The following is a 27,848-nucleotide window of genomic DNA, read 5'->3' on the forward strand; positions in this document are numbered from 1 at the left end:
CAGCTCAGGTCATGATCCTAGGGTCCTGGGATTGAGCCCTGCATCGGGCTCCCTGCTCCATAGGAAGCCTGGTTCTCCCTCTCTCACTCCTCCTGCTTGTGTTCAATCTGTCTCTCTCTGTGTCAAATAAATAAATGAAATCTTAAAAAAAAAAAAAAAAGTCATTTTCCCATTGCACTCCTCACCGAAGACTTGTGACTTGTGACCAGAGCTGCCGTTCAGGAAGTTCTAAAGGCATTGGGATGGAAATGTGATCTGCGACTGTGAGGGCACAGATGGGGCCAAGTCCCTGCACGGTGTCCCTAACAACCAGGGTTGAAGTGCCAGCTCTGCTTCTCAAGAGAAAGACTGGCTTGTTCCTGAGGCTACCTAAGAAGGGCTGGCCACCCCAGGCCAGTCCCAGAGCGTCCGCTGAGCCTCTGTGATCCCCCCAGGGAAAGCTCTGGGAGGGGGGCAGAGCTGAGGAAGGAAGCGTCACCACACTGTCATGGAACAGCGAGTTCCCGCCAGCTGCCAGGACGAGCCAGTGTCCCAGGGATGGGTCCCCAGAGCCCTGAGCCCCCAGCTACTCTGGAAACCCCACGGAGCGGGAGGCCATAGAACTCAGCACCATTTAAGACAAAAACAGAAACAGCGATATGCACACTTGGAAGGGAGATCTGGAATCAGGTAAAATTCACAGATCGTTTTAAAAAATTAAATGTTACTGTTTTCGAGGACGCAGGGTTATTGAAACTAAGTGGACCAGCTCGGCCGTAGGAAGGCTCTCCTGGAGAAGGGACCAGACAACTCTGTTGTCCCTTCATTCTCCGCATAATTCCTGGGGCACAAGGTGTGCAGTGAAAACTAAAGCAGAAACAACAAATGTGAAAACAAATCCTTCTCTTTTGACGCCCTACTAAGGACCGAAGAGGCACATGGGGAGAATTGCTTCCCTGGGCTCCCCAGGGGAGGTGGCATTTGCGGTGGATCTACCAGCCCCGAAAGGGGAGAGTCCAGGCGGAGGGCAGAGCCTGGACAAAGGCACGAGGCATGAAGGTGTGTCCTGGGACAGAAGAATCTGGAAATATTGCCAGGGGCAGATTGTGCTTTGAGATGGTGGCTCTGAGCTCACATTCACCTGGGCACCAGAGGATGGGAATCCTGTAAAACCGTGGTGGAGGGTGTGAGACATCCACTAGACGCCCCTGCCACTGCCAGCCGGGGCTATTAAGTTAATGGATTAAACATGGTTAGGGACCCACCTACATCCCTTCACCCAACCCCAAAACTCATGGCAGACACTTCCTTGGCGGGCTCCTGTGGCTTCCAGAATCGTCCATGAGGATAGTCCCCAGCTATGGGAACACCGACAGCCCCAGGGATCCGGGAGTTAGTCCTGCAGCAGGAATAGGAGTTGGTGGACATATAAATAAATAAATAAATATTTTAAAAAATTAATATTTTAAAACATTAAAAATTTAGAAACAAAAAATAAATAAAAACAAATTTAAAAATAAAAATAAATTTTAAAAAAATTTTAAAAGGAGTCGGTGGACATATACCCAGCTTCCATGCCCCTCAGGGGTCGTTCTGAACTGTGCCCCACACAGCCTCGCTGGGATCCCATATCCCCACAGTGGTAACAGCTCATCAGCACCCCTGGACCTCTCTCCTCCCTTCCCTCACCTCACTGCCATGCCTGGGACCACCTCCCGAACAAACCAGCCGCACCCAAGCCCTGTCACAGTCCCTGCTTTGGGGAAAAGCAAAGGCAAGCATAACTTTTCCCATTTCATTCTTTCTGGATCACAAGGTGGTATCTGTTCAAACCACAGACTCTCAGAGAGGCAGGTCCGGGAACGCACGTTTTCAGAGGAGCTTTTCCCCCTCCTCCTTGCTGTGGCCCCCTGAGGGCCCCACCTGCACCCCTATTCCCTCCACCCCGACCCCAAACACCTGGGTTATAAAGTTCACCAAATAGCTAGAGGGTAGCCACAGCTCTGTCTGTCGACCCCTGGAGATTTCTCATGTGTTTACTGAAAACAGCATAGCACTTCCCCAAAGAATGAAACATAGAATGACCACATGGCCCAGCAATTTCTCTTCTGTGCACACCCAAAATAATTGAAAGCAGTATTGTGAACGGATATTTGAACACTCATGTTCATAACAGCCTTACTCACAATAGCCAAAGCGGGGGGCCACCCAAGTGGCCATTGGGGCATGAATGGACACACAAAATGTGGTTTATATGTACAATGAAGTATTATTCAGCTTTAAAAAGAAAAGACATTCTGATACCTGCTGCAACATGGACAAACCCGGAGGACATGACGCTAAGGGAACCAAGCCAGTCACAAGAGACAACTGCTCTGTTATTTCACTGTATCATTCCGTGAGTTACTTAGCCTTGTCAGATCCATAGAGACAAAAAAGTGGAAGAGGGGAGTTACCAGGGACGGAGTTTCTGTTAGGGTAGATGAGAAAGTTCTAGAGAGAGATGGTGGGGAATGGTTGTATAAGTGTGCATGTGTTAACGCCCCTAAACAGTATTGTTTTTGTTTTTTTAAAATTTATTTTGACAGAGATCAAGTAGGCAGAGAGGCAGGCAGAGAGAGAAGGGGAAGCAGGCTCCTCGCCTAGCAGAGAGCCCGATGAGGGACTCGATCCCAGGACCCTGAGATCATGACCTGAGCTGAAGGCAGAGGCTTTAACCCACTGAGCCACCCAGGCGCCCCCCTAAACAGTATTCTTAAAAATTGTTAAAATGGTAAGTTTTGTGATTATTAACTTTATTATTATTGTTATTATTAGAATTAAAAATAAATGAATCAGAGAATCACTCAGCTTTGTGTTTTAAAAGTTATCTGTGGGGCCCCTGGGGGGTTTAGAGAGTTCAGCCTTGGACCTTTGGTATGGACTGAGGCCTTGATCTGAGGATCAAGTCCAGGCCCCCACACTGGGCTCCATGCCAAAAACTTATAATACGTGGCACCTGGGGGCTCAGTGGTTAAGGCTCTGCCTTTGGCTCAGGTCATGGTCTCAGGGTCCTGGGATTGAGCCCCGCATCGGGCTCTCTGCTCAGCAGGGAGTCTGCTTCCCCCTCATTCCTCTGCCTGCCTCCCTGCCTACTTGTGATCTCGCTCTCTCTCTCTGTCAATTTATAAATAATTTATAAATAAATAAATAAAGCTTTAAAAAAAATAGTGAGCTGAACTCAAGACCATTATTAAAAAAAACATATAGGGCGCCTGGGTGGCTCAGTGGGTTAAGCCGCTGCCTTCGGCTCAGGTCATGATCTCAGGGTCCTGGGATCAAGTCCCGCGTCGGGCTCTCTGCTCAGCAGGGAGCCTGCTTCCCTCTCTCTCTCTCTCTCTCTCTCTGCCTGCCTCTCCATCTACTTGTGATCTCTCTCTGTCAAATAAATAAATAAAATCTTTAAAAAAAAAAACAAAAACGTATAATACATAAAAAAATACATGCATAAATAAATGTTACTTGTTATGTCTGATCTTGGATTTGGAGGCGTTTTCTAACATGAGGGGTGTGGTCTTTGGGGATCCCAAACCTGCCACTTTCCAGAGGCTCTGGGACGAGAGTGGAGTCCCCTGCCGTCCCTCGGTACTTCTGAAGAGACGCTCCCCGGCCACCCTTTCCAAAGCGAATGTTTGAGGTGTCACACACTTGACTTCACAGCACCCCAGCCATTCCCTGATGGCGTCAGACTCGAGGTAAGGATGTAATGTTCCATTTCTTTGTTCCGTCACACAGTCTCCCCAACCGGAACTTGAGCTCCAAGAGGGTGGAAACCATTCCTTGTTCTGACCTGAGCCCCTATTGCCCAGACTGGGAGGAATTCAGGTAGAAGCTATGTGTTCCCCCTTCCCCCCAAAATTTGTATATCTCGGACTTACCACGATCAAGGACACCATTAAGCCCTGAGCGCCTTCCAGGCCTAGAAAGCAACCTGTGTGGGTAGCAAAGTCCTTCTAATGGAAACGGTCCATCAGGGATGGGGACAACAGATGCCTGGGGCTCAGTGGAGGTGCTTGGACGTTGTGTAGTCCCACCCACATCCTCCCTACCTGTCTGGAAGTGTCAACTAGGTAGGCGGATGAATGTTCCAGAACATATCTCAGGGAAGGTGTGGAGCTGCAGACAGAAATGGGGAGTCATATGGACGCCGAGTAGATGGTTTGTAAAGTCTTGGAGCAGGGGGAGGTCACCTAGGGAGAGGGTATGGCCCCCAATCACAGGTGAGGAAGTTTGGCATTTTTTGAGCTGTAGGAACCACATTTACACCACGTGGTCAGCCACCCAGAACATCCTTTTCATTGGTGAGGAGTTCCATAGAAGGAGCTCAGAATCTGTTAAGACTCAGATTCCTCTTATCTCTGTCCCCACCAGCTATACCGCTGGGCAGGAGTTGACCTCTCCCAGTGTACCCCTGCCCTCTGTAAAATTGCCACAGGCCACAGGACCTGCCTTATTTAGCAACAATAAAACCCGCAGTCCCCCAGTGCCCTTGAGCCTGGGTTTGGGAGAACAATACGCCCTGTCCTGGGCCCCACCCTTTAAAGGGAGAGGCCTGGAGGCAGAGGGAGGAGAGTTCTAAGGAAACAATGGGCCAAGTTCCAAGGAATCGGGAGAGGTGGTTGTGAGTTGGGAAGATTCCAGACCATCTGATGAGGTAACTCGTTTTATTTATTTATTCATTCACTCATTCATTCATTCTTTTTTTTAAAGATTTTATTTATTTGACAGAGATCACAAGCAGGCAGAGAAACAGGCAGAGAGAGAGGGGGAAGCAGGCTCCTCGCCGAGCAGAGAACCAGATGAGGTACTCGATCCCAGGACCCTGAGATCATGACCTGAGCTGAAGACGGAGGCTCTAACCCACTGAGCCACCCAGGTGCCCCTATTAATTTTTTAAGTAAGCTCCACACCCAACATGGGGCTCAAACTCATGACCCCAACATTAAGAGGCGTGGGCTCGTCCAACTGAGCCAGCCAGGCGGCCCTGAAGGAGGCATCTTAAGCACCTTTTTATACAAAAAGAAAGGTTCAGAGAAGACAGGGCACTTGCTCAAAGTCCCTTATCCTGAGCGATGCAGCCCACAGCTGTGGCGTGCTCCCTTATCCTTAGCTTTGATGTTGACCGCCACGCAGCGGCCCAGGGCCTCCCTCGTCCTCCTCTCTTGCTCCCGCCTCCCTCCTCCCTCACAGGTAACAGGTTGGTCCCTCAGCACGAAGGGGAGGGATCCGTGGAGAAGGTGGCTCGCAGATCATCTTCACTTGAACGTCCGAGGTAAGAAAGTCTGGGGATGCGTTCTGCCTAATCCAGTCCTGGGAGGAGGCTGGAGCGCAGACTCCAAAGCCGAATCACGCTGGTTCAAATCCTCTGGGCCTCAGTGTCCTCCTCTGGGAGATGGGGACCATGATAGTCGTCTCCGTCTTACGGGGTTGCTGGAACGGCTGGGTGAGTTAATATAAGCATAGGGGCTCTATAAATGTTAGCTAGGATGCTGGGTCCCTTTTGCCGACCTGCCCACCCCCTTACCCCCGACCGGACCTGGGCCCAGGCAGCCAGATCCCAGCTCTGCCCTACTTAGACCTTGGCGAGGTCAGTCTGCAACCCGAGCCAGCTCCCCAGGGACGACAGTGACCATGGGATAGTTTCCAGGAGCTAATGAATTCTTCAAACCCCTGGGGCTTGTTGGCATACTACCCCTTCAACCCTCTGAAGGGTGTCCTGGTTCTGCTTCCCTGGGCAAGCAGGCCCAGAAAAAGGCCCACTGAGAAGTAACCTATCCAAGCCTGGAGCTTCTCTGCTTCGGCGACAGTTTGGGACCCAGGTGGGAACCCATGTCCGTCTGCATGTCTGCCCTGAGCTGCTGGGACTCCCAGCCCCGTTCTTCATGCTTTGTCCACCAAGGGCAGCCACCCGGAAAGAAAGAGCTCAAACCCCTTCTTGGCCTTTTCTTCTCTATAAGACGACAGCCCCTGGCAGGAGGGACCCTGTGAGGCCCTCCCACCCGCCATGGACGCCCCCTGCCATACTCAGGTTTGCGACAGAGTGGGGTGAATCAGTACCGGCCATAAGAATCAGTAAATGAATGGGGGGCATCAACCCCGTTTCTCTTTCCTGCTCTGCCCTCCCTCCCCTCCGCGACTGGAAGCTGCTGGGGGCCCAGTCCCCACTGCCTCTCCCTGTGGGTCGGCCACAACCAGGTAGGTAGGTGCTCCTGGCCGAGCATCCCTCGGGGTTCAGGGCTGTCGGGCTGAGGAGAGTCAGGGGCATCTCCTCAGTTTAAGGCCACACTCTGTGGACAGGAACCCAGACCCCACTTCCTCTGCTGAGGGTCCTCAAGATTCTGGCCCTATAGCCTCTCCCAGCTGCCAGCCACCTCCCACCAAAAACGCAGCTTCGCCCCATAATGTGGGGCCTGGGGAGCTGAGAGCAGGACAATAACAAAATTCTCAGACCCAGGCACAATTACCTCCCGTAACCCTCACCACAACCCTGTGAGGCGTGTATTGTTACTATCATGGCCTTCTGCAGCTGGGGAAACAGGTGCTCGGAGAGCCTGACTTGTCCAAGGCTCTGGGGTTTGAACCCCCAGGGCTTGACTCTAGGGGGCTCACAGCGGGCCTCAGCTTGGCGCTGGAGCCCTCCCCTCCTGCAGGCTGGGGCGGCTGACCTGGCCTCTCCGAAGGGCTGTCTGCTCATCTGTGAAAGGGGCGGAACAGCAGCCCCTGGCTTCTCCGGGGGACCTAGGCCTGGCCCTGGCCTGGCGAATGCTCTGCCTCCCACGGTTGCTGGAGGATGAAATCAAACGGCACCCCACGGCCCCTCATCCACAACTCCAAAATCCAAAAAAGCCCTGAAGACTAGAGGCGTAACTCCCTGGGCAGCAGAACCGGACCTGGCACCGCCTTGTTTGGTGGCAAACCCTGACCTTGCCTGACCATGAGGCTGCTTACAGAGTGCTTTTATTTATTTATTTTTAAAGATTTTATTTATTTATTTGAGGGAGAGGGGAGAGGTCAGAAGGAGAAGCAGACCCCCTGCAGAGCAGGGAGCCCCACGTGGGACTCGGGGCTCTATCCTGGGATTCCAGGATCATGACCTGAGCGGAAGGCAGTCTGCTTAACCAACTGAGTCACCCAGACGCCCTAGAGAGCGCTTTTAAGTCCCTCCAAGTGTAACTATTCAAAACTGTTCTGTGCTGAAAGCCAGAGTGCTGCCCTGGGGGAGGCCTCTGACTTCTCCGAAATCATCAGAACAGCCCTGACTTGTGAAACACAGGCCCCAAGCTTGGGGAAAAGGGGTTGTGTTTCTATACCTTCCTCAGGAGGCTGGCATACAGCAGGTGCTCCATAAATGACAGTTCTCCCTTCTTTTAGGATGAGACGACTCCTTAACCTCTCTCTCACCAGTCTGCTCTGTTTTTCACGTTGGAAACAAGGCTTCTGGAGCCTTCCAATGGCTGCAAACAGGTATGAGTGCCAATCCTGGTCATAATGTCTGTGTGCTCAGGACTGATCACGGACAGGGCTCTGAGACCTTCCTGTGTCCTGCCTCAGACTGCGTACCTGGATGGTTAAGCCCATACCCTCCCACCATGGCACTTACTCTGTTCAAATCCCAGCTCTGCCTACTTCCTAGCCAGGCCTGCTGTTTGACATCTCGGTGATAGCTTGAACGGGGGATACGGTCATAGCTCCAACTTAAAGAGTCCTTGCCAGATATAGAACAGTGCCCAGCACACACTCAGTGTTAGCAGAATTATTATTTTGCATCTCCACTCCGCCGTAGGAACAATAATGGCTTGGAGAGATGAAGTCACTTGGCATTTTGGCACCATGGTCTGCTGCCACTCAGAAGCTGGGACACAGGGAAGCTTGGGAGGGAAGGACAAGGGAGGAGGAAGGACAGGGCCTGCCTGACCGGTTAGGAGTGCCAGAGGTTAATATTCAGTTAATATCCAGTCTCCGAGTTCCAAGCGTTATTCAGAAAATATTGGCGTTGACATTATACCGAGATGCTGATGGGGCTCAGGGCGGGTCACCCTAAAACATGCCACTCTGGCGTGTTGATTATTTAGAATTAAAGTTACTTAAGAAACAGCTGGTGCATGAAGGACGCTCTGACCCTCCTCTGTCCCCCTGAAAGCAGGAAATAATCTCTCATGTGAAAGTTACCCTCCCTGTACCAGGAGAAAGAAAGACATCCTTATCACCAGAGATGGAAATTCTGGGCTGAGGCCACATAAACAAACCTTGATACTTCCTCTCCAATTTCTACCCCAAGCCCGAACCCCTTTGTCTTGTCAGTTCTTCACAAATTTTATTGTTTCCTTGTCCAAAAGGTATAAAACCTACCTGTTTGGGTCACTTCCCTGGACCCTGTACATATGAAATTCAATTAAATTGTTTTTCTCCTGTTAATCTCTCTTTGAATACAGGGGGTTGTCTCAGCCAAAAACCTAGAAGGGTAGAAGTAAATTTATTTTCCTCCCCCACAGTGCATTCTTTCTAAGGAATGAACAGGGAAACCTGAGGGGGGAGACAGCAGGGTCACAAGAGCTTGGGCAAACAGGTTCCAGCCTGGCGGACCTAACGAGGGCGACTTGCTGGCAGTAGCTTATCCTTGCGGGAGCAGGGACAACACAGGCCTTTCATTAGCAGGAAGACTGGGTTACACGGCCTCACTTGGACTGTGGCAGAAACTTGGCTCAAGTTGGATCGAGCTCTCTCTTTTTTTTAATTTGATTTTATTTATTTGAGAGGGAGAGAGAGTGCACCAGAGCAGGGTGAAGGGCAGAGGGAAAAGCAAACCCCCCGCTGAGCAGGGAGCCCAATGTGGGACTCGATCCCTGGATTCCCGGATCATGACCTGAGTCAAAGACACAGGCTGAACCCACTGAGCCACCCAGGCGCTCCCAGGCAGGATCTTTTAAGGAGAAACAAAAAGAGGGAGAGCAGCATCGTGCTGGGCATCTGCCTGTGACCCCCCCAACGGTACACCCTGCCTCTGCTGCCCACCCGCCCCTGCGCAGACAGAGGCCTTGAATGTCAGCTCATTCTAGGTGAGGCCTGTCAGGCGAGAAACCAGTCCTGTCCCAGCTCAGAAAAAACTGAAATGCTCCTTAAAATTTCCTGCAAAGATCTGAAATCCCAGCCCAAGGGGGTGCGGTGGGAGGAGGTGTTTTCCTAGTAGCTGGCAGACAGCTGGCAGATTTGCGAAAAACAAGGATTAAAGAAGCAATTAGAGGTTTGACAGCCAATAATCAGGGGAAGAAAGCAAGAAGAAACCAGCGGCAGGTCAGCAGGAAGCCTCAGGCCCTTCAAAATTCAAACAGTTGCAAACCCAAACAAGCCTTTCTTCCCTCACCTACCAGATCTGTGAGTAGTGGCTTAAGCGGGGTAGCCTCTAAATGGGTCTGCTTGTCCAGCCGTCTGTCTGCACCCTTTCTTACCCCTAAACTTGATACGTTGTACATATATGTACACCTGCAGTCAGCTTTGCTTTTTTCCTTTCTAGTCAATTTTCTTGAGATAAAATTTACATACAGTAAAATGCACCTATTTTACAGAATTTTAACAAATACATATACCCTGATCAGGATAGAGAACATTTTCATCGCTCTAAGAAGTTCTTCTGGCCTCTTTGCAGTCAGTCCCCTTCCCATTCCTAGCCTCAGCCCCAGGCAGATCAGTCGATGCCTGGGGCTGAGGCTAGGTATGGGAAGGGGACTGACTGATCTCCTTTCTGACCCACTAATGGACAGTTTTGCCTTTTCTAGATTTTCATGTAAATGAAATTATGTATTTCTTTATGTCTGACTTCTCTGTTATTGTTGCCATTGTTCTGATGCTGTTGTAAATAGAATTTTTTAAAAATTTCATATTGAAACTTTACAGCTATCAAAAGTTATTTCTTATATATTGACCTTGTCTCTTAGGATCTTACTAAATTCACTAATTAGTTCTAGTACTTATTGTATAGATTCCTTAGGATTTCCTAGTAAATGATGACATTATCTGCAACTAAGAGAGTTTTCCTTCGGGGAACCTGGGTGGCTCAGTGGGTTAAAGCCTCTGCCTTCGGCTCAGGTCATGGTCTCAGGGTCCTGGGATCGAGCCCTCAGCAGGGAGCCTGCTTCCTCCTCTCTCTCTGCCTGCCTCTCTGCCTACTTGTAATCTCTGTCTGTCAAATAAATAAATAAAATCTTAAAAAAAAAAAAAAAGAGTTTTCCTTCTTCCTTTCTGATCTTTATATCTTGTATTTATTTTTCTTGCCTTGTTGCACTGACTGGAACCTCTAGTACCACACTGAACAAGTGGTAAGAGCAGACATCTTTTACCACCAAATATGTTGTTCGCTATAGGTTTGCTGTAAACACCCTTTATCAGGTAGAGGAATTCCCTCTTAATCCTGGTTTGCTGAGAAAAATGGGTATTCAGTTTTGTCAAATGTTTTCCTGCATCTATGGACACGATCATCTGGTTTTTTCTTTTTTTATTCCGTGCGTATGCTGAATTATGTTGTTTGACTTTCAAATGTTAAACCAATCTCTCATTCTTGGGACATACCTTGTTTGGTCATGAAGTATAATCCTTTTTGTATATTGCTGGATTTGAGTGCTACAGTTTCAATAAGGATTTTTATCCCTTTTAATCCCTGATATACCCCAGGCCTATAAAACAACCTTAAACATAACAATTGCTCAATAAATATGCATTGAATAAATGAATTAATCAAACATCTTCCTCCATGTGGGGGGTCAAAGGATGTGCCCATTTCAACATTTTGGCAAAATATCCGGCCTTCCCTCTGAAAATGTCCCAGGGGTGCCTGGGTGGCTCGGTAGGTTAAAGCCTTTGCCTTTGGCTCAGGTCATGATCCTGGGGTCCTGGGCTCTCTGCTCAGTGGGGAGCCTGCTTCCCCTTCTCTCTCTGCCTGCCTCTCTGCCTACCTGTGATCTCTGCCTGTCAAATAAATAAACAAAATCTTTAAAAAAGAAAAGAAAATGTCCCAGTCTTCAGTCTCACCAACACATTGCCAGGGGATGAATGCTGGTGCTGCTCACTGGCTTTACAGAAAAGCTGGTTGTTGAGCTGGTCTCAGAGGAGGTCCAGCGGAGGAAGGGGGCATCCTAGGCAACAGCATGTTCCAAAGCACAGAGGCATGAAAGATCATTGCATCAGCCACTAACTAGCTGTGCGACCTTGGGCAAATCTGTCCTGCCAAACAACAGGGCTGCCAAACGTTGAGTATCCAACGAGATAATATGTGTGAAAGACCTTGGAAAAACTCTAACATGAAGGCAGCATTACCATTAACAAGGAGGTGGGGAGGCTTGTACTTGTGTCCAGCACAGCCCAGACTAGCTTAGCAAAAGCAAGCAAGAGGCTGGGTGCTGCCATTGGCGTTAGAAGACTTGGTCCCAGCCTCAGACACCTCCATGAGAGCAGCCAGTAGGTAGGGCTCTGCTCCAAGGATGGCATCTCCCTGGGATAGAACCCTGCCCAGAGGGGAGAGGTTCCCTCCTGGTTAATGGGGTCCCGTTACTCTCTCCTTCCTTCTATTCATGCCTCATAAGTCATCTTCAGCTAAGACCAACTCTGACTTCACCAGCAACTAAAGCAAAGGATATGGGAGATCTAGGAAACACAAACTCACTCCCCCCCCTTCTTGTGCTTTCTTTCCTTCCTTTTCTCTTTTTTTCCCATATCATGGAGCACTAGTGTGCCTTTCTCCCTTTCTGAGCTTGGGAATAATGGCTTTAATATGGAGCATTCACCTGCTTGTGTTTTGGATGACTGCGCCTAAGAGCTGTTTTTAAAGAGTCCTAGCAATCAAATACCAGCTCTTGTGTTTGCACACAATTTCCCTTCTGCTTAAGCTCTCTTTGTTTACACACCAGACATCTAGAAGCTTGGTCCGGTCAAGGTACTGCTTTTAACAGCTCTGGAGATTGAAAACACAGTGCTGGTATATTCTGAATTTTGTGCTCTTGGAGAAGGGATGGGAAGGGGGGCGGGATGACAGACTAAGGGGGAAAAGGGTGGCCTGTGATACCAGGCAGATTTTTTGCTACAAAGTAGGTGAGAGGCATGAAAACTTCCAGCAGCAGTAAGCGCAGGAACGCAGAGAAGGAGATGACTTTGGGAGAATTTCAGGAGATGGAAGTGCCTGGTGAGTGATGGGCTACTGAGAAAAAGGGGGGTAAGGGGGCGGAGTCCACGGTAACAGGCAAGTTTCTGGTGTTAGTGGCCGCAGTGCAGATGGTGGTGTCACTACCAGGACAGAAAATACAACAGCCTGGACTGGTGTGGGGAAGGGGAAGAATGGAAAGATGAATTCAGTTCGGGACATTTATTCATTACTTTCTTGGGCATTCCTAGCGGCAGGTACCTTGCCTGGGAACAGCCAGAAATAGAAGAAACAAGATCCGACTCTCCTGAAGTTTACACTCTAGGAGGTAAAAGGTCAGCTTAAAGGAGTAAGTCAGCCAATAACTGCAGGAGGCTGTGTGAGTAAATTAAATGGAGTCATATGATCGCGGGCTGCAGGGCGGCCAGGGAAGGCCTGGCAGACCTGGAGGTAAGATGCCAGGCTGGGTTTGACCCAAGACCATGCAAGTGGAGAAGCTGCTTGAGCTCAGAAGTCTGGGCCGCACATGATCAGAAGGGGTAGACCATAGAAAAATAAGAAATACCCAACAGTATACTAGGGGTACACTGGGTGGGGGTGGCGTCCTGGGCTGTCCTGGTCCCATGTTTTCCCTGGGCTGGATGTGTGAGTACAGAGCTGTAAGCTGCAATACGTAATTGCTAAACCCTTTGCACATCATATCACAGAAACTAAACTGAACTTAAAATAGACTAGAAAACGGGAGGCAAGTGCAGGCCCCGGGTCTCCCTAGCTTTTGGCAAGCCGGGTCTCTCCGCTCAGAACGGGGATCTGGCAGCCTCGGCCGGTTCTCACTCTTGGCGCACTGACCCAAGCCGGCCCCGCCCAGCCGTTCGCTCGGAGCAGACGCCCGCCCACACCGCGCAATCGCCCCGCCCACGTCCGACGCCGGCCAATGGGCGCGCGGGATCCGGGCCCACACCCCCGCCGCGTGCGGCCCCGGGCTCGCGCAGCCGCGTGACGACACGGCCCGGCCCCCGCCACGTGACGGCCGCGCGCCGGACTCCGGCTGGTGTTGGGCTCGCGCCGCAGAGGCCGGTGAGGAGCCGGCGGCCACGCCGCGGAGGGCGCAGGGCGAGGGCGCGGGGCGTCGGAGCGCGCGCGCATGGAGGCGGCGCCGGTAGCCGCCTGAGGGCAGCGGGGCGAGCGGAGCGGGCCTTCTTGCGCATCCCTCGAGCCACCTCGCGTTCGCGGCACCCGGCGGCGGCGGGCCGCGGAGCCGGCGCGGCCATGGCGACGGGCACTCAGCAGAAGGAGAATACGCTGCTTCACCTCTTCGCCGGCGGGTGAGCGTCCCGGCCGGACCCCGCGCACCCCGCTCCCCCACCCCGCGGCCTCGGGCGCCCCGGCCGGTTACCCGCCCTCCCCCGGGCCGGAGCGCCGATTCCGGGAGGAGGAAGTCTCCGCGGTATGGGGAGGCCCCGGGGCGCGGGCCTTCCCCGCCCCGGGCCGCATCTCCCGAGGGTGGTTACCCGCGTTCCCACGCGCATTCCGCTCCCGCGGGGTCTCCTGCTTTTTCTCCTTCTGAACAGTTAGAGGCTGGTGTGACGAGTGTCACTCGGGGGCAGTCCTGCCTGGCCACTGTGGCTCGGTCCGCCCCACATCCTCCCAGCTGGCGGCCCTGGTCGTGCTGCACTCGCTGTCCTTCTGCCTGGGTTGCGCTCCGGGGCCTCTTTCCGAAGGCCCTGGGCGGCCCCGTGGATGCTGGGGGTTGGCGGGGGCGGGGGCGCGCCGGTGACTTCCTCAGGGTCGCGCAGCGGCCAGTTCAGACAGTCTAGAGGGCTGCAGGTGTTGGACATCGGCAGGGGCCTGGAAAGTGCTGGCGAACCGTGATGCTGGCCAGCAAGCCACCTGTGGGAGGGCAACTGCGGGATCGAAGGGGGTGGAATGAGGTCAGGAAGGTGTATTCAAATGCTTCTTAGGGAGCCTCGGTGGCTCAGTCGGTTAAGCGTCTGCCTTCGGGTCAGGTCATGATCCCAGAGTCTTAGGATCGAGCCCCACACTGGGCTCCCTGCTCAGTGGGGAACCTTTGCTTCTCCCTCTCTTCCTGCATGCTTCTGCATGCTTGCTCGCTCCCTCCCTCTTTCTGTCTCTTCCTGTATCTGTCAGATAGAAAATTAAATCTTAAAAAAAAAAAAAAAAGGAAAAAATGCTTCTCACCTGCTAGTGGACACATGCACCATAAGATGTGCCCTGTTTTTGAGAGCTGCATTTTTTTTTGGTCATCATGCATCTGATATTTTTTAGTGGCGGCAATGCATTGTTAGGGAGATTGAGTGGTAGGGGGTTTAGGAACAGAGCTGATTTTTTGTTTCTTCACAAAATAGTAGTGAAAATTAGTATTACTAATTTTCTTTTAATACAGCCAGTGGGTTTGGTTCCTTTTGGAGTTCCAGATATTTTGTCTTGTTTGAGGACCTCACAAGCTTGGCATAGCAATTTTTAAGTGTAGACATTCTGCATAAAATATAATTTTTTCTGGATTATCATCTTGACTTGGATATTAGATGCACCTTGGACTGAGGTATGTTCCTTACTACAAATGAATAATGGTTGAGAACTTACCTGCAAAATAACTATGATGAAAGTGTTTGTACTTCTTACTGTATGTGACCACCCACTCTGTTTCTCCAACCAAAAAATTTTGGTTCTTCGTACATAGGGAGAATTTTCTCATTCATCTCTTCCCTGTGGTTCCTTCTTCATCTTCTCACTTTAACTCCCAGTGTTTCCTGAAAGTCACAGGGGCGGGGGGAGCATTCCTAAATTAATACAGTATATTAACTGGTCATTCTGGGGGAATTTTAAACAAGTTGCCCGTGTTAAAGTCATTTCTCAAGCCAAGGAGGGTAACTTAAAATGATTTTATACTACATGATTTTGATTTCATGTTGTTAGTGAGGTGGGCTTTTAAAAAATCCTTTGCATTCCAGACTGGGAAGAGTTACCTGCTTTGGAGCAGCCTCTGTGAGGTTTGCTGCATAATCCATTGCCCTGTCTCCATGAATCTCCCTACCCGCCCTTCACAGTGCCCTCTGGCTGCTAATTCTCCTACCAAGCAGCGGCGTCTTAAATTGTGATGGAGGAAGGCGGCAGTAGCCGGCAGAAGTCGCAAGGACTGATTAGAACGTAGAGGGTTTATTAGGGTGGTGCCTGAAGCCATTGTCTCTAACAGGTTCCTTCTTCAGCAGCTGCTCAGGATTCCTTGCAGATACTCCGGAAAGAAAATAAATCTTTGAACAGGATGCTTTCAGAGTAACTGATGCATTTTGATTCATTCCCACTAGCTTAAAATATATTACTTCCGTTTCTTTTAGGAAAGAGCATTAAAAGGAGCTAAGTATTGAGTGCTTATTATTTCATAGAGTTAAAACCAGTAAACCCAGTGGTCCCAGCTGGTCCAATGGGAGATGCACTGCTTTGCTCTAAGTAGCTAGTTTCTACTGTTCTTAAACTGGCATCTTTCCAGAAAACTGAAATCCCTGGTCTTTGAAAAGTTAGAGCCCTTTGTGTGTGAATTTGTCATATTTCTACCGTTTGTTGGATAGCCATTGGAAATTAACATCAAACAGGTTTAACACTATCACTAATTAGTGATACTGAATAATTATTTTTATCAGCTATAAGAGGCTTAGGAATCATTGAAAATTAATTTTAGAGCCTGGGAAATAAAAACTATGTCCCAAACAACTCGTAGTCTTTTAAATTTTTTTGATTTTTTTTTTTTTTTTTAAAGATAGTGTCTTGGGCTCTTTGCAAAAGCAGAAATATTCCTTTGCTCTCTAATGGTTATCTTTTTAACACTGTTACCCTTGAAGAAGAGAAGTGGAGGAAGAACCACCCACAAAACAACACCTAAACAAGGCACTTTATTTATTTTTTAAAAGATTTTATTTATTTGACAGAGATCACAAGTAGGCAGAGAGGCAGGCAGAGGTGGGGGGTGGGGAAGCAGGCTCCCTGCTGAGCAGAGAGCCCTGATGTGAGGCTCCATCCCAGGACCCTGCATGACCTGAGCCGAAGGCAGAGGCTTAACCCACTGAGCCACCAAGGTGCCCCTAAACAAGGCACTTTAGAAAGGTTATGTGTATGTGTACCAAATAAAATTCCATAACTACTTTAAAATGGGCTCCTATTCTTTAAATTGCTTTATTCTTAGTAATACATTAATGGCGACATGATAGTGAATTTTCTCAGTACACCTCTCATCAGTCCTTACTGTTCAGTGGTTGCAATGAAGGAGGCAAATACAGTTCCAAGCCCAGTGACTGGAATGTGGACTGAGGATGTTATAGTAAATTTATGACAGGGCTACCAGATTTATTCTGATGACATAATTTCTACTTAATCTCATTTCCGATTTTCTGCCAGCATAAATTACTGGATATCCTTACGTCTACCTGTGTAGTTCCCTGATAACTACTTTTTTTTTTCTTCAAAGATTTTATTTATTTGACAGACAGAGATGACAAGTAGGCAGAGAGGCAGGCAGAGAGAGAGGAGGAAGCAGGTTCCCTGCTGAGCAGAGAGCCCTATGCAGGCCATCCCCATGACCCGAGGGGAAGGCAGAGGCCTTAACCCACTGAGCCACACAGGCGCCCCTTCTCTGATTATCTCGTTAGGATAAACCAGTAAATGATACAGTTGCTGAGTCAAAACACATTTTTAAGGCTTCCCATACCTCCCAGCACTTCCATAACGAGCTCTGATGGTGTTACTTCTGTGGGAGCAAAGCAGCATTCACTTCATGTTGATTTTTAGTATCTTTAGGGACTCTGTTGTTTTCTGCTTTGTTCCCTCCTGTCCCAAAAATCTGGGTAGTGTTGTTGTCAAAATAAAAAATGTAGTCAAACAGATCTTGTCACTACATAACCTATTGTTCTCTTCTACTGTTTAGACTCTCAGTGAGAGAGACACGGAAGTCCTCTTAAGTGGCCCATCTGGTACTAGGACCTTAGGTCTGTTAAGAAAAATCCTTTAACCTTTCTTTCTCAGATGTCTCAGGGTTCGGGTAGTACATACAGTGTTAGTGATGCTGTTCACTAATGGAACAAGCAGTGACAGCCGGGTGAGAACTTGTAGTAGACACGCTCAGCACCTGAAACAGCTGGGCTAAGCTGGCGCTGGTTAGAGGTGAAAGGCCCAGACTGTACGCTTCACTGGTATTTCCAGGCATGATTTTTTTCTTTTGTCATCAAATATACTCACATAGCTTTTATCAAAGTTTTTTTTTTATTTACTTATTTGACAGAGAGAGATCACAAGTAGGCAGAGAGGCAGGGAAGCAGGCTCCCTGCTGAGCAGAGAGCCCGAGGCGGGACTCGATCCCAGGACCCTGAGATAATGACCTGAGCCGAAGGCAGTGGCTTAACCCACTGAGCCACCCAGGCGCCCCTCACATAGCTTTTAAAATGTGTTTTAGTGGGAACATATGTCTTTTAAGATTTTAAAATACATAATCCAAGATATTGTCAAGATTCAGTGTTTCGTGTCCCTGCCCCCATTATGGACAGCTGTCAGCTGGTGTATATACTTCCGTACCGCGCTTGCCTCCATGAGTGTAGTCTGTATCAGCTAATGGTTACTTTGGTAGTGTCAGGCACATGTTCATGCATTCGCCAGGGGACCAATACAGAGAAGATGCAAGACTTAATTGAAATCCTTAAATTTTGGTAAGACAAGAACAGTGTGCATGTGATATTTTATATAGGGCTTATGTATATCAAGAATATAAATTGACTTTTATTTCATCGGTGTATTTTTTTTTAAAGATTTTATTTATTTATTTGTCAGAGAGATCGTGCAGAAGCAGGCAGAGTGGCAGGCAGAGGCAGAGAGAGAAGCAGGATCCCCACTGAGCAAGGAGCCCCATGTGGGAATCGATCCTAGGACCCTAGGATCATGACCTGAGCTGAAGGCAGTGGCTTAACCCACTGAGCCACTCAGGCTTCCCTCGTTGGTGTATTTTTTATATGTTGAGAAACATTTTTAAATGTTGTATGGTGTTTGTATGAAATTCCCACTAGCATTAAGCTTCATGAGAATAGCAATCATGTCTGTCTTCATCACTCGTACGTACATCTTGAGTACAGTACCACACTTGGTACAGATGCTTAAACAATACTTGTTTAATGATTAACTAAGTGAATAAAAGGTAGTGTGTGTCTTACCTGGGGGTTTAGATTTATGTGGCCTGTTAAATTGTGCCAAATGAAGGGAAGCGGTACTTTGATCATTTATGAATTGTGAACATGGTTCTATAGGAAGATTTGCTGAGACCGTGTTGGCATAAGGTAACATTATTTTGGATTTGTGTATTTGTGAAAAATAACAATAGGTTCATTAAGTATTAGAGGGCTTTTTTATTCGTTCATAGGGTGCTATTTAAGTGTTCTTTCCAAATGTGGTAGAATATAGGAAGAATCTAAAAGGTAATTAGCTGCATAGAAACTAGGCATTTTGCTTTGAGTAAATACAGATTTTGCATGATCAAAATCCTCTAAGCCCTATGCTAGGTATTCAGATTAGACATTCCAGAAAATTATAAAGAGGCACTAGTGTTTTTTCAAGTAGTGACTGCAGAGTTAGCGGATGAAAAGGGGAGTTCTGAAGACTCCCTAGATTTGGGATCAGGTTGTCTCACAGTGTCATTTGTTGGTGGTAGTTATGTGTAAGCTATGAATCTGGAAAATAGTTTATCACCAGTTGGGTAGCAATTACAATAAAGACTATTTCAGTCTTGGCTTTAGTGCCTGAGGTGAGTGAGTGTGTGTGTATATAGGAAACAGGTTCTTGTTGAAAATGTCTAGTTTTTGAAAGGTGTCCTTATTACTTGACACTCAAGAGTTAAAAGGCAAAAATTCGTGTGCATAATTACAAGTTTTTGTGTCTCTGGTTGCATGAAGACAAAAGAAATCCAGTGTATATGTCGGAGTAGTGATAGTCCAGTTTTGTTCTGCTGTAAACTGGAGGAGAGGAGCCTAACCTGTCGGGGTAGAGGGAGAATATCAAGTAAGGCTTAGGTGGGGAAAGAGAAAAGGTTGAATCCAAGTTTATGTACTAAACAACATGACTTCAATTCTGGGCAGAAAAAAAGAGAAAGTGTGGGGAGGGCATTCAGGAATAAGTAAGAGTAGGAAAAGGCACAGAAAAATCCAGGTAATAGATTTTTTAGAAAATTGCGCCAGTAGATTCAGAGAGCAGCTCTTAGGACTGCTCCCAGACATGTAACTTAATAGCTTGTTGTTCGTGGCCTTCTGCTCTGTTCAAACCCGTTCCATGGTTTCACTAAGAGGAATATCCCATAGAGAATTATCTCTGAACTTTGGCATCAGTGGTTAGAGCAGCATTACCTTAGGAGCAAAATTAACATCCAGGGAGTTTCCCCGTTGCTGTTGGAAACATAGCGTACTAGCTACATGAGTCCTAACTGCTTTTTGGAAAATGATTGATAATAGTAAAATTCTGTAAGTGCCTTCTTGGAAAACAAGGGTGTGAATTTTTTTTTTTTTTTTATTAACTAGGCTCAACTTAGTAGGCTTTTCATATGTAAGTAATAAAAACTCACTTCCAACTGGCTTGATTATTGGCACATACACCTAAATTCTAGCGAGAACAGGCTTTGGTGAGGGCTTATTTAGATGGCTTGACACTGTCACTGTGGGACCCCTCATTGATTCCTGTGTTCCAGAAATATCTGCATGATTCTAAGATTTGTCCCTGCATGGACACAGAATGGTTTCCAGCAGCTCCTAGTGTTTCTCCAGCATTGAAAAGTCTTAAGCTTAATCTGATTGGACCAATTTGGACATGCACCCATCTCTAAACTGGTCACTGCTCCCAGGAGATTATTCTGCTGTTTATTTTGGGCTGAATCATGTGCCCATCTCTGAACAGATGACATGGCAACATAGATGGTATTATGCTGATTAAGTGAGTCAGGGCTAAACTAGAAATGGGTTCAAGTGTTATCCAGACTATATGACTTAAGAAATTTGGGGTCCTGTTAAGGCAGGAGGAGGGGAATGGATGCTGGGGAGGCAGCCGCAGTGCCCTCCACATTGGTTGTACTGCCTTCAAATAGGTGGACTGTTTTATTGATCGAGAACAGAGGTTCTCAGCCTTGGCCAGATAATTGTTTGGGGATGGGCAGGGTATTGCTGTATGGTTTCCTGTGCAGCCCGTGTAGGATGTTTAACGTCAACGCTGGTCTCTGCCCACTAGATGCTAGTACCTCCTCCCCCAGTAGCAATAACCAGAACTGTCTCACGCATAACCACATGTCACTGGGGTGGGGAGCATAACTGCCACAGCTGCGAACCGCTGGTCTGGATTAGTGCTCTGCAGACTTGGATCATAGGGTCCTGAGATTAAAGTGTTTATGCATATCTGCATATATATACCATTTTAATTTTATATGTATTATAAAGCATATACACAAAATAGAAATTAAATGGTAAAGATTAGAAATAAGTTGAAATTTTATTTTTTTCTGTAATTTTTTTCCCTCTATGCCAATATTCCATTGTGCACATTAAGACTGTGTCCCCCGTTTTGGGAACTAGTGGTCTGAAATATTGGTATCCAGTCAGACTTGCTTTCCCAACAACGTGATGTCAGCAATGTCACCATGTAATTAGATGTTGGATGGGACTTTTCCTGTTGGCTGTGCATTGGCTGCTGTGGCCCTCAGCTGAACCAAGAGCCTACCCTAAGACTTAGAGGTGCCAGAATCTGCCTGACTGCCTTTGACCACCTCACCCAGACTGTATATACAGAGCAGGCGGGTTGTATTTGTCAGCACTGTGGCATGTGGAGTATGGAGAGAGGGCTTTGCTATCACGGTCCCATATCCTGTTCCCAGTCCCTACTGGTTTGGGCTGTAGATTGAAGGAACTTGAAAGGATCGAAGACTGGTAGCTTGCTCTCTGAACCGTGCTTCCTGCAGGTGGAGGCCACTGCATTAGCCCATGCCAGCTGGATGAGAAGGAACTGGTGGGGTGTGCTTAGGGCAGACATGGGAGTGACTCCCACCAAGTGCCGATTTTGCTGCCTCCTGACGGACGTGGAAGAACACTCCAGTGGACCCATTGGCTTGGTGTCCAGGAGCATGGGGACCAGAGGAAGGAAAGGCACTACCTAGTGCTATCTGCAGGGTTTCCAGCCAAGTGAGGCTGAAAGGAAATTGGGGGATGGACTGCTGGTGGGACCAGCATGGGGGTTCCCAGTGAGATTGACACCACTCCAAGAAGGTTTGCACACCATCCACACTGAAATCATCACATTTGCCAAGGCTGTTAACGTAACATACAGCCAGGTGGACCCACAGCAAGACAGAAACCAGTTACGTAAGACCATGTCACTGCTCTGTGTCCTCATGCCCAGAGAACCCTTAAAAGAAGGGAAGAAAAAGAGCAGACCAAATCCCCTCAAGCCGTTTGGCTGGCAGTGCTGGAGGGAAGTTCCGGTTGAGATTTGAGATTGAAGTTTTAGACGGGCCTGAATTTGAAGACCTGGAAGTTCCCAGATAGCTGTCCACGGTGAGCTCTCCACACGGCGAGAGAGGGAGCACAAGCAGGGGGAGTGGGAGAGGGAGAAGCGGGCTCCCCACTGAGCAGGGATCCTGATGTGGGGCTCAGTCCCAGGCCCTGAGATCAAGACCTAAGCCAAAGCCAGATGCTTAACGACTGAGCCACCCAGGCGCCCTCAAGAAGAGGGGAATTCAGTAGAGGGCAGCCGAATAGCAGAGATGGGGGAGGACTGGCAGACAGAGCTAATGACTTCTTCTGAATTGAGACTCAAAAAGCTCCGTTAATGACTATTGCCCAGAGTGGACAGGAGTTTATCTGAGCTGAGTGACCATGGTTAGGAGCCAAGCTAATACCGAAGGTGGTCTTTATATCAAATTGAGGATTGACAGGAACCTTTGACTAAAATAATGTAATTTGTTGTAATCGGAAGTGTTTTGGACCTAATATGATTAAATATTAAAATATTAAATATTTTTAGAAAAACTTGGAAAGCCAATTCCGAGAAGTCCCTATTTCTATTCATACTCCCAGACTGATGACTGTCTTATACGTGCTGGTTCATGAAGAAAGAAAAAGATGTTGAGCTGAAAGATACTCTAAAAATTCTTCTATGGGACACCTGGGTGGCTCAGTCGGTTAAGTGTCTGGCTTTAGCTGGGGTGGTGATCCGGGAGTCCTGGCATTGAGTTCTGCATCCGGCTCCTTGCTTGGCGGGGTTTCGCTTCTCCCTCTGCCTGCCACTCCCTCTGCTTGTGCGCGCGCTCTCTCTCTCTCTCTGTGACAAATAAATAAAATCTTTAAATAAAAATTCTGCTGTGAAATGTTTTAAATTTCAGGAAGAATTTTGTCTGGAAATTGCAGTTTGGTATCAGACCTTCTCCTAATCAAGAATATTTTAGTGACAATGTATCCAACATGGCTTAATAACTTTAAGTATTTTTTAATGAATTAAATTATTTTTAATGAATTAAAAAATGATTGAAAATAACTGAAAATCAATGCCTGTTTCTCATCTAAGGTTTCTAGTAGGTAGGGAGGAGCTCGCCTGCTAAAGAGTTACTTTTTTTTTTTTTTTTTTTAAAGATTTTATTTATTTATTTGACAGAGATCACAAGTAGACACAGAAGCAGGCAGAAAGAGAGAGAGAGAAGCAGGCTCCCTGCTGAGCAGAGAGCCCAATGCGGGACTCCATCCCAGGACCCTGAGATCATGACCTGAGCTGAAGGCAGAGGCTTTAACCCACTGAGCCACCCAGGCGCCCTAAAGAGTTACTTCTTACTGCTGGTTACAGTTGGCAGTGTTTTCCCCATTTTGTCATTTCTTTCTTTTTTTTTTTTTAATTTTTAATTTTTTTTAAGATTTTATTTATTTATTTGACAGAGAGATCACAAGTAGGCAGAGAGGCAGCCAGAGAGAGGGGGGGAAGCAGACTCCCCACCCAGCAGAGAGCCCGATGCAGGGCTTGATTCCAGGACCCTGAAATCATGACCCGAGCTAAAAGCAGAGGCTCAACCCCCTGAGCCACCCAGGCGCCCCCAATTTATCATTTCTTACAACACTGAGGCAACATCACTCTGTCTTGTAGAAGAGGTGCCTGAGAGTGCCTTCGTTTTTCCTCTCATGAATCTAGAAGGCCAGCCGGGGCCTTTTCACCACCACCACCCCGGCTCCTGCCATGGGCCCAGGGTGTAGCATAGAAGAGGGTTGCGGTTGTGAGTGTGGTCTACCAGCCTCAAAGAGCTCACCGCCTTGCTATCACTAGGATGCTTACTTTGTGGGGCACACATACTGTCCTATGGGTCATCCTTTGATCAGTGGCATGCATTTGGTTGATGGTTGGCCAGAGTGAGGAATGTAACTGACATGGGACAAAGCGGAGGTGGATGACCTGTGTCGTGTTTGAACTTGTTGACTTTCTTATGAAAGACTACCCAGAAGTCCTGTTCTTTTTCAACAATGTGGAATCACGTTATTGAACATAAATAAATTTCAGATTTTTTTTATCTTACTCTGTAGTGTGTGAGTTTTCCACTGTTTTTAAATACCAAACCTTTTAAACACATGGTTATTTTTCTAATAGGTAAGGGTAATTTTGTGTGAATGGACATGAGTTAGTTTTTATCTTTTTTTTTTTTTAAGATTTTATTTATTTGGCAGAGAGAGAAACCTCAAGTAGGCAGAGAGGCAGGTGGCAGGGCGGGGGGGGGCGGGAAGCAGGCTCCATGCTGAGCGGAGAGCCTGATGTGGGGCTTGATCCCAGGACCCTGAGACCATGACCTGAGCCGAAGGCAGAGGCTTAACCCACTGAGCCACCCTGGCGCCCCTGTATCCCATTTTCTTTAGACATATTTCAGTGTTTAGCCAATAATACAGACCAGTATTCAGTTTAGGCTCACGAATTTTCCTTGGTGTAGAAGAATACAGAGATTGATTGAGATTTTATTGATTTGAGAGAGAAAGCAGGAGTGTACATGAGCCAGGGAGAGGCAAAGGGAGGGGGAGAAGCAGACTCCCCGTTGAGCAGGGAGCCCCATTCAGCTTGATCCCAGGACCTGAGCCAACTGACTGAGCTTAACTGACTGAGCCACCTAAGCACTCCAAACACAGAATTTTATTTTATGATTTTTTTAAATATTTTACTTTTTCTTAAGATTTTTAGTTATTTGACGGAGAGACACAGAGTGAGAGAGGGAACACAAGCAGGGGGAGTGGGAGAGGGAGAAGCAGGCTCCCCACTGAGCAGGGATCCTGATGTGGGGCTCAGTCCCAGGCCCTGAGATCACGACCTGAGTCAAAGGCAGATGCTTAATGACCGAGCCACCCAGGCCCCCCAAACACTGAATTTTAAAGGCCTTGTTGTCAAATCAGCTATTTGCCAAGTAGAGGGTGAATGTAAATAGTCTAAATTAACTAACAAAACTATCTTTCCAGGGGCGCCTGTGGGACTCAGTGGGCTAAGCCTCTTCCTTCAGGTCGGGTCATGATCTCAGGGTCCTGGGAGCCTGCGTGTTGGGCTCTCTGCTCATAATAAATAAAAGGACCTTTAGCTTTATTTTCAGTCAAGTCCAAATTAATCATATTTTAATGGAAGTCTGTGCTGTAGTAAATGTTGATTTCTCAAAACAGTAGCATTATCTGGGTAACTTTGGCGGCGCAAAGATGCATGGTCTAGAATATTCACTGCAGGGGCTCCTGGGTGGCTCAGTTGTTAAGCAGCTGCCTTGGGCTCAGGTCATGATCCCAGGGTCCTGGGATGAGGCCCACATCAGGCTCTCTGCTCAGTGGGGATCCTGCTTCTCCCTCTGCCCCCCCCAACAAATAAATAAAAATCTTTCAAAAAAAAAAAAAGAATATTCATTGCAGCATGGCAGCGAAGTTGGAAACAGCTGAGGGTACTCATGGGTTAAAATGGTAGCCCTCAGCGCAGAGTACTAGTGTGTAGCCCTCACAGATGGTATGGTAGGCGTAGATGCGGCCACCGAGAGCCATCCGAAGCATCCAGGTGAGTGGGGGAGGGGAGGTGAAAAAGCCAGAGATGAAAAACCCTAAAGGGCGCGCCATCATGTTGACAGTGGTTCTCTCCATAGCTGCTGAGACTTCAACAAATTCTTTTTACCTCCCAGTATGTTCTAACTATGAAATAAACAGGTGCATTTTTTCTTAATAGAGAAAAATGAAACGTCACACTTCACCCCGGTGAAGGAATAGTGTGGCTTTCCTGATCCTGTTGTGATTTCTTCTCTTCCAGGTGTGGGGGCACGGTTGGTGCTATTTTCACTTGTCCACTAGAAGTCATTAAGACACGGTTGCAGTCCTCAAGATTAGCTCTTCGGACAGTCTATTATCCTCAGGTTCATCTGGGGACCATTAGTGGAGCTGGGGTGGTGAGACCAACATCCGTGACACCTGGACTCTTCCAAGTTCTGAAGTAAGTTCAGTCTCCGAGCGGGACCCCATCTCCCACTATGACTGCAGGAGGTCTGTCAAGCCCATCAGATGGGTGTTCTGTTTGCAGTCTCTGTCCAAACATGAGAATTAGGTTTCTACGCTGACACCTTTGCGCTCGGACCTCCCTTGGCAGCGGGGGTGCGCGTGGTCATCCGCCAGCGACGGTCAGAGTAAACCTAACAAAGCAAACCAAAACCCATGTTTGAATTGTTGCATCAGAATGTTTCTCTTGCCCAAAATCTTTTGAGGGATGACAAGATCTGGGTTGGTAGAGTGACATTAAAAATGTAAAGACTGCGCATTATGTAGAGATAAAATATTCTGATGTTTTTATTTGCTGTTTGGAAATAATTTTACATTTACAGAAAAGTTGCAACATATATTTAGTGAAATAGTTTTTTAAATGTTTGTTTCATACCAAGGCTACCTGCTTAGTGCGTTATTTTTACTGCATTAAAAATGTCTCATTTGCTTATGAAGTGGCTGAAGATTTTGAAGGCTGGAGTTTGGCTTATCAGTCTCCATGCTTAAGGTGGAATCAGAAACGAAGAAGGCTTGGTAATGCCGGAGTTTGAGCTTGGGGCCGTGTACTTTCATAGAGGTGTTTAACAGGGGTTCAGTTTAACAGGGCTCAGTCGGAGCACATGACTCTTGATCTCAAGGTTGTGAGTTTAAGTTCACGTCAGGTGCAGAAATTACTTAAAAATAAAAAATCGTGGTGGTTCAGTTGGTTAAGCGTCTGCCTTCAGCTCAAGTCATGATCCCGGGGTCCTGGGATTGAGTCCCGCATCGGGCTCCCTGCTCAGCGGGAGCCTGCTTCTCCTTCTGCCTCTATACCTCCCCCGCCATCCCGCTCATCTTCTCTCTCTCTCTGACAGATAAATAAAGTTTTTCTTAAAAAAAAAAAAAACTATAAAAAAATCTTTAAAAAATGAGTGTAAAAGGGCTGTTTCAATAAATAGTTGAATGTAGCTAAACAGGACGTTGAGGTCTCTGAAACTTAAGCAGAAAAGGGTGTGTTCAAGAAAGACACTGCTATTTTGTCACTGTAGATGTTGAGTTGGGAAATGTTAGGAAAAGATGAAATAAAACGGAAATGTTCTGTCTTAGTAACCATTCACTTTAACACTTTGGACAGAATTCAGTCACATTTTAGATAAGGTGGAATGAATTGGAAAGTTCTAAATTTATTTTTAGTCACGTTTTGTTTGTAAAGTCTACTAATGAGTCACCCAGCCCTCCATGCCAGATGTGTGTATGAGAGTGCGTCTGAGTTTATAGAGCAAAATTGGACAGCAGACCGGCCGCTGAGGGCAAGGTCCCAAGTGAGAGTATCCAAAACCCAGCTAGGGAAAAGAAGGCTGGTACTCAGGATTCCAGGACCATCAGCCAAGTCAGTGCAATACCGAGAAGGGGCTTGGACACACAAAAGACAGAAAGCCTACCTAGACATAGGTCCAGAAAAGAGAAACTCGGAAATGTGGAGGCACACTTTGATCCAGGTAGGGAGAGAGACAAGTCCACATTGTTAAAAGCTGTGACTGTGGAAACATCCCCATCCTGGTTTGTCTTTTTACATGGTTAGCCAGTGGCAGTGTCTCACATGACACCCTTCTTCTGAGGAACACAAAGTGCTTTGGACATAATGAAACAGACAGGTAATTTGCCAACTTTACTGACATCCAGAAAGAACTTCCTCTTACGTGCTTGCCAAATAACTCATGACTAGTGGATTTATCTATTTACTGTAGCTGGAAACTGTTACCCAGAAATTGTGGGTGTCAGCAGGGCCAAGCTTGTAAGGTAAACGAAGGTAAATGGGGATGTTTCTCTGGACGGGAGTTTTTAGGGTGCATGTTCTGCATCCCTAGTATCTCTGTCTCTCTCCTATAAATCTGTCTTTCTTTCTGGTTCTCTATGTACATATGTTCCCTCAGTGAGGACGGATGTTACATTTAAATGTAAGTCAAAGGAAAAAAAAGCCTTTCTATCTTATAAAATACCGGAACAGTGCCCACACCATACCACACACAGGCCAACTCCTTTCCCCTGGGGACCCCCAGCAGTCATCAGTTCACGCAGCCACAACTACACAACTGGGAGACATTACTGACACATGAATACTTTTTAAAACCGCGTATTCTGGGGGCCTCTGGGTGGCTCTGTGGGTTGGGCCTCTGCCTTCG

At 47.6% G+C, this 27,848-nt stretch overlaps 1 protein-coding gene across 1 annotated transcript in view; it reads left to right on the forward strand.

The window, feature by feature from the left end:
- Nucleotides 1-13,228: 13,228 nt before the first annotated feature.
- The window catches only part of SLC25A33 (solute carrier family 25 member 33), a 33,323-nt gene continuing 18,703 nt past the window's right edge, over nt 13,229-27,848 (forward strand). Inside the window, exons 1-2 of the mRNA XM_032863333.1 lie at nt 13,229-13,470; nt 25,463-25,642. Of these exons, the coding sequence (XP_032719224.1) occupies nt 13,415-13,470; nt 25,463-25,642 (236 nt within the window). The 5' untranslated portion in view covers nt 13,229-13,414. The remainder of the gene's footprint in view (nt 13,471-25,462; nt 25,643-27,848) is intronic.

This window comes from Lontra canadensis, unplaced genomic scaffold, assembly GCF_010015895.1.
Source record: "Lontra canadensis isolate GAN:19392208 unplaced genomic scaffold, GSC_riverotter_1.0 scaffold25, whole genome shotgun sequence".
NCBI lineage: Eukaryota > Metazoa > Chordata > Mammalia > Carnivora > Mustelidae > Lontra > Lontra canadensis.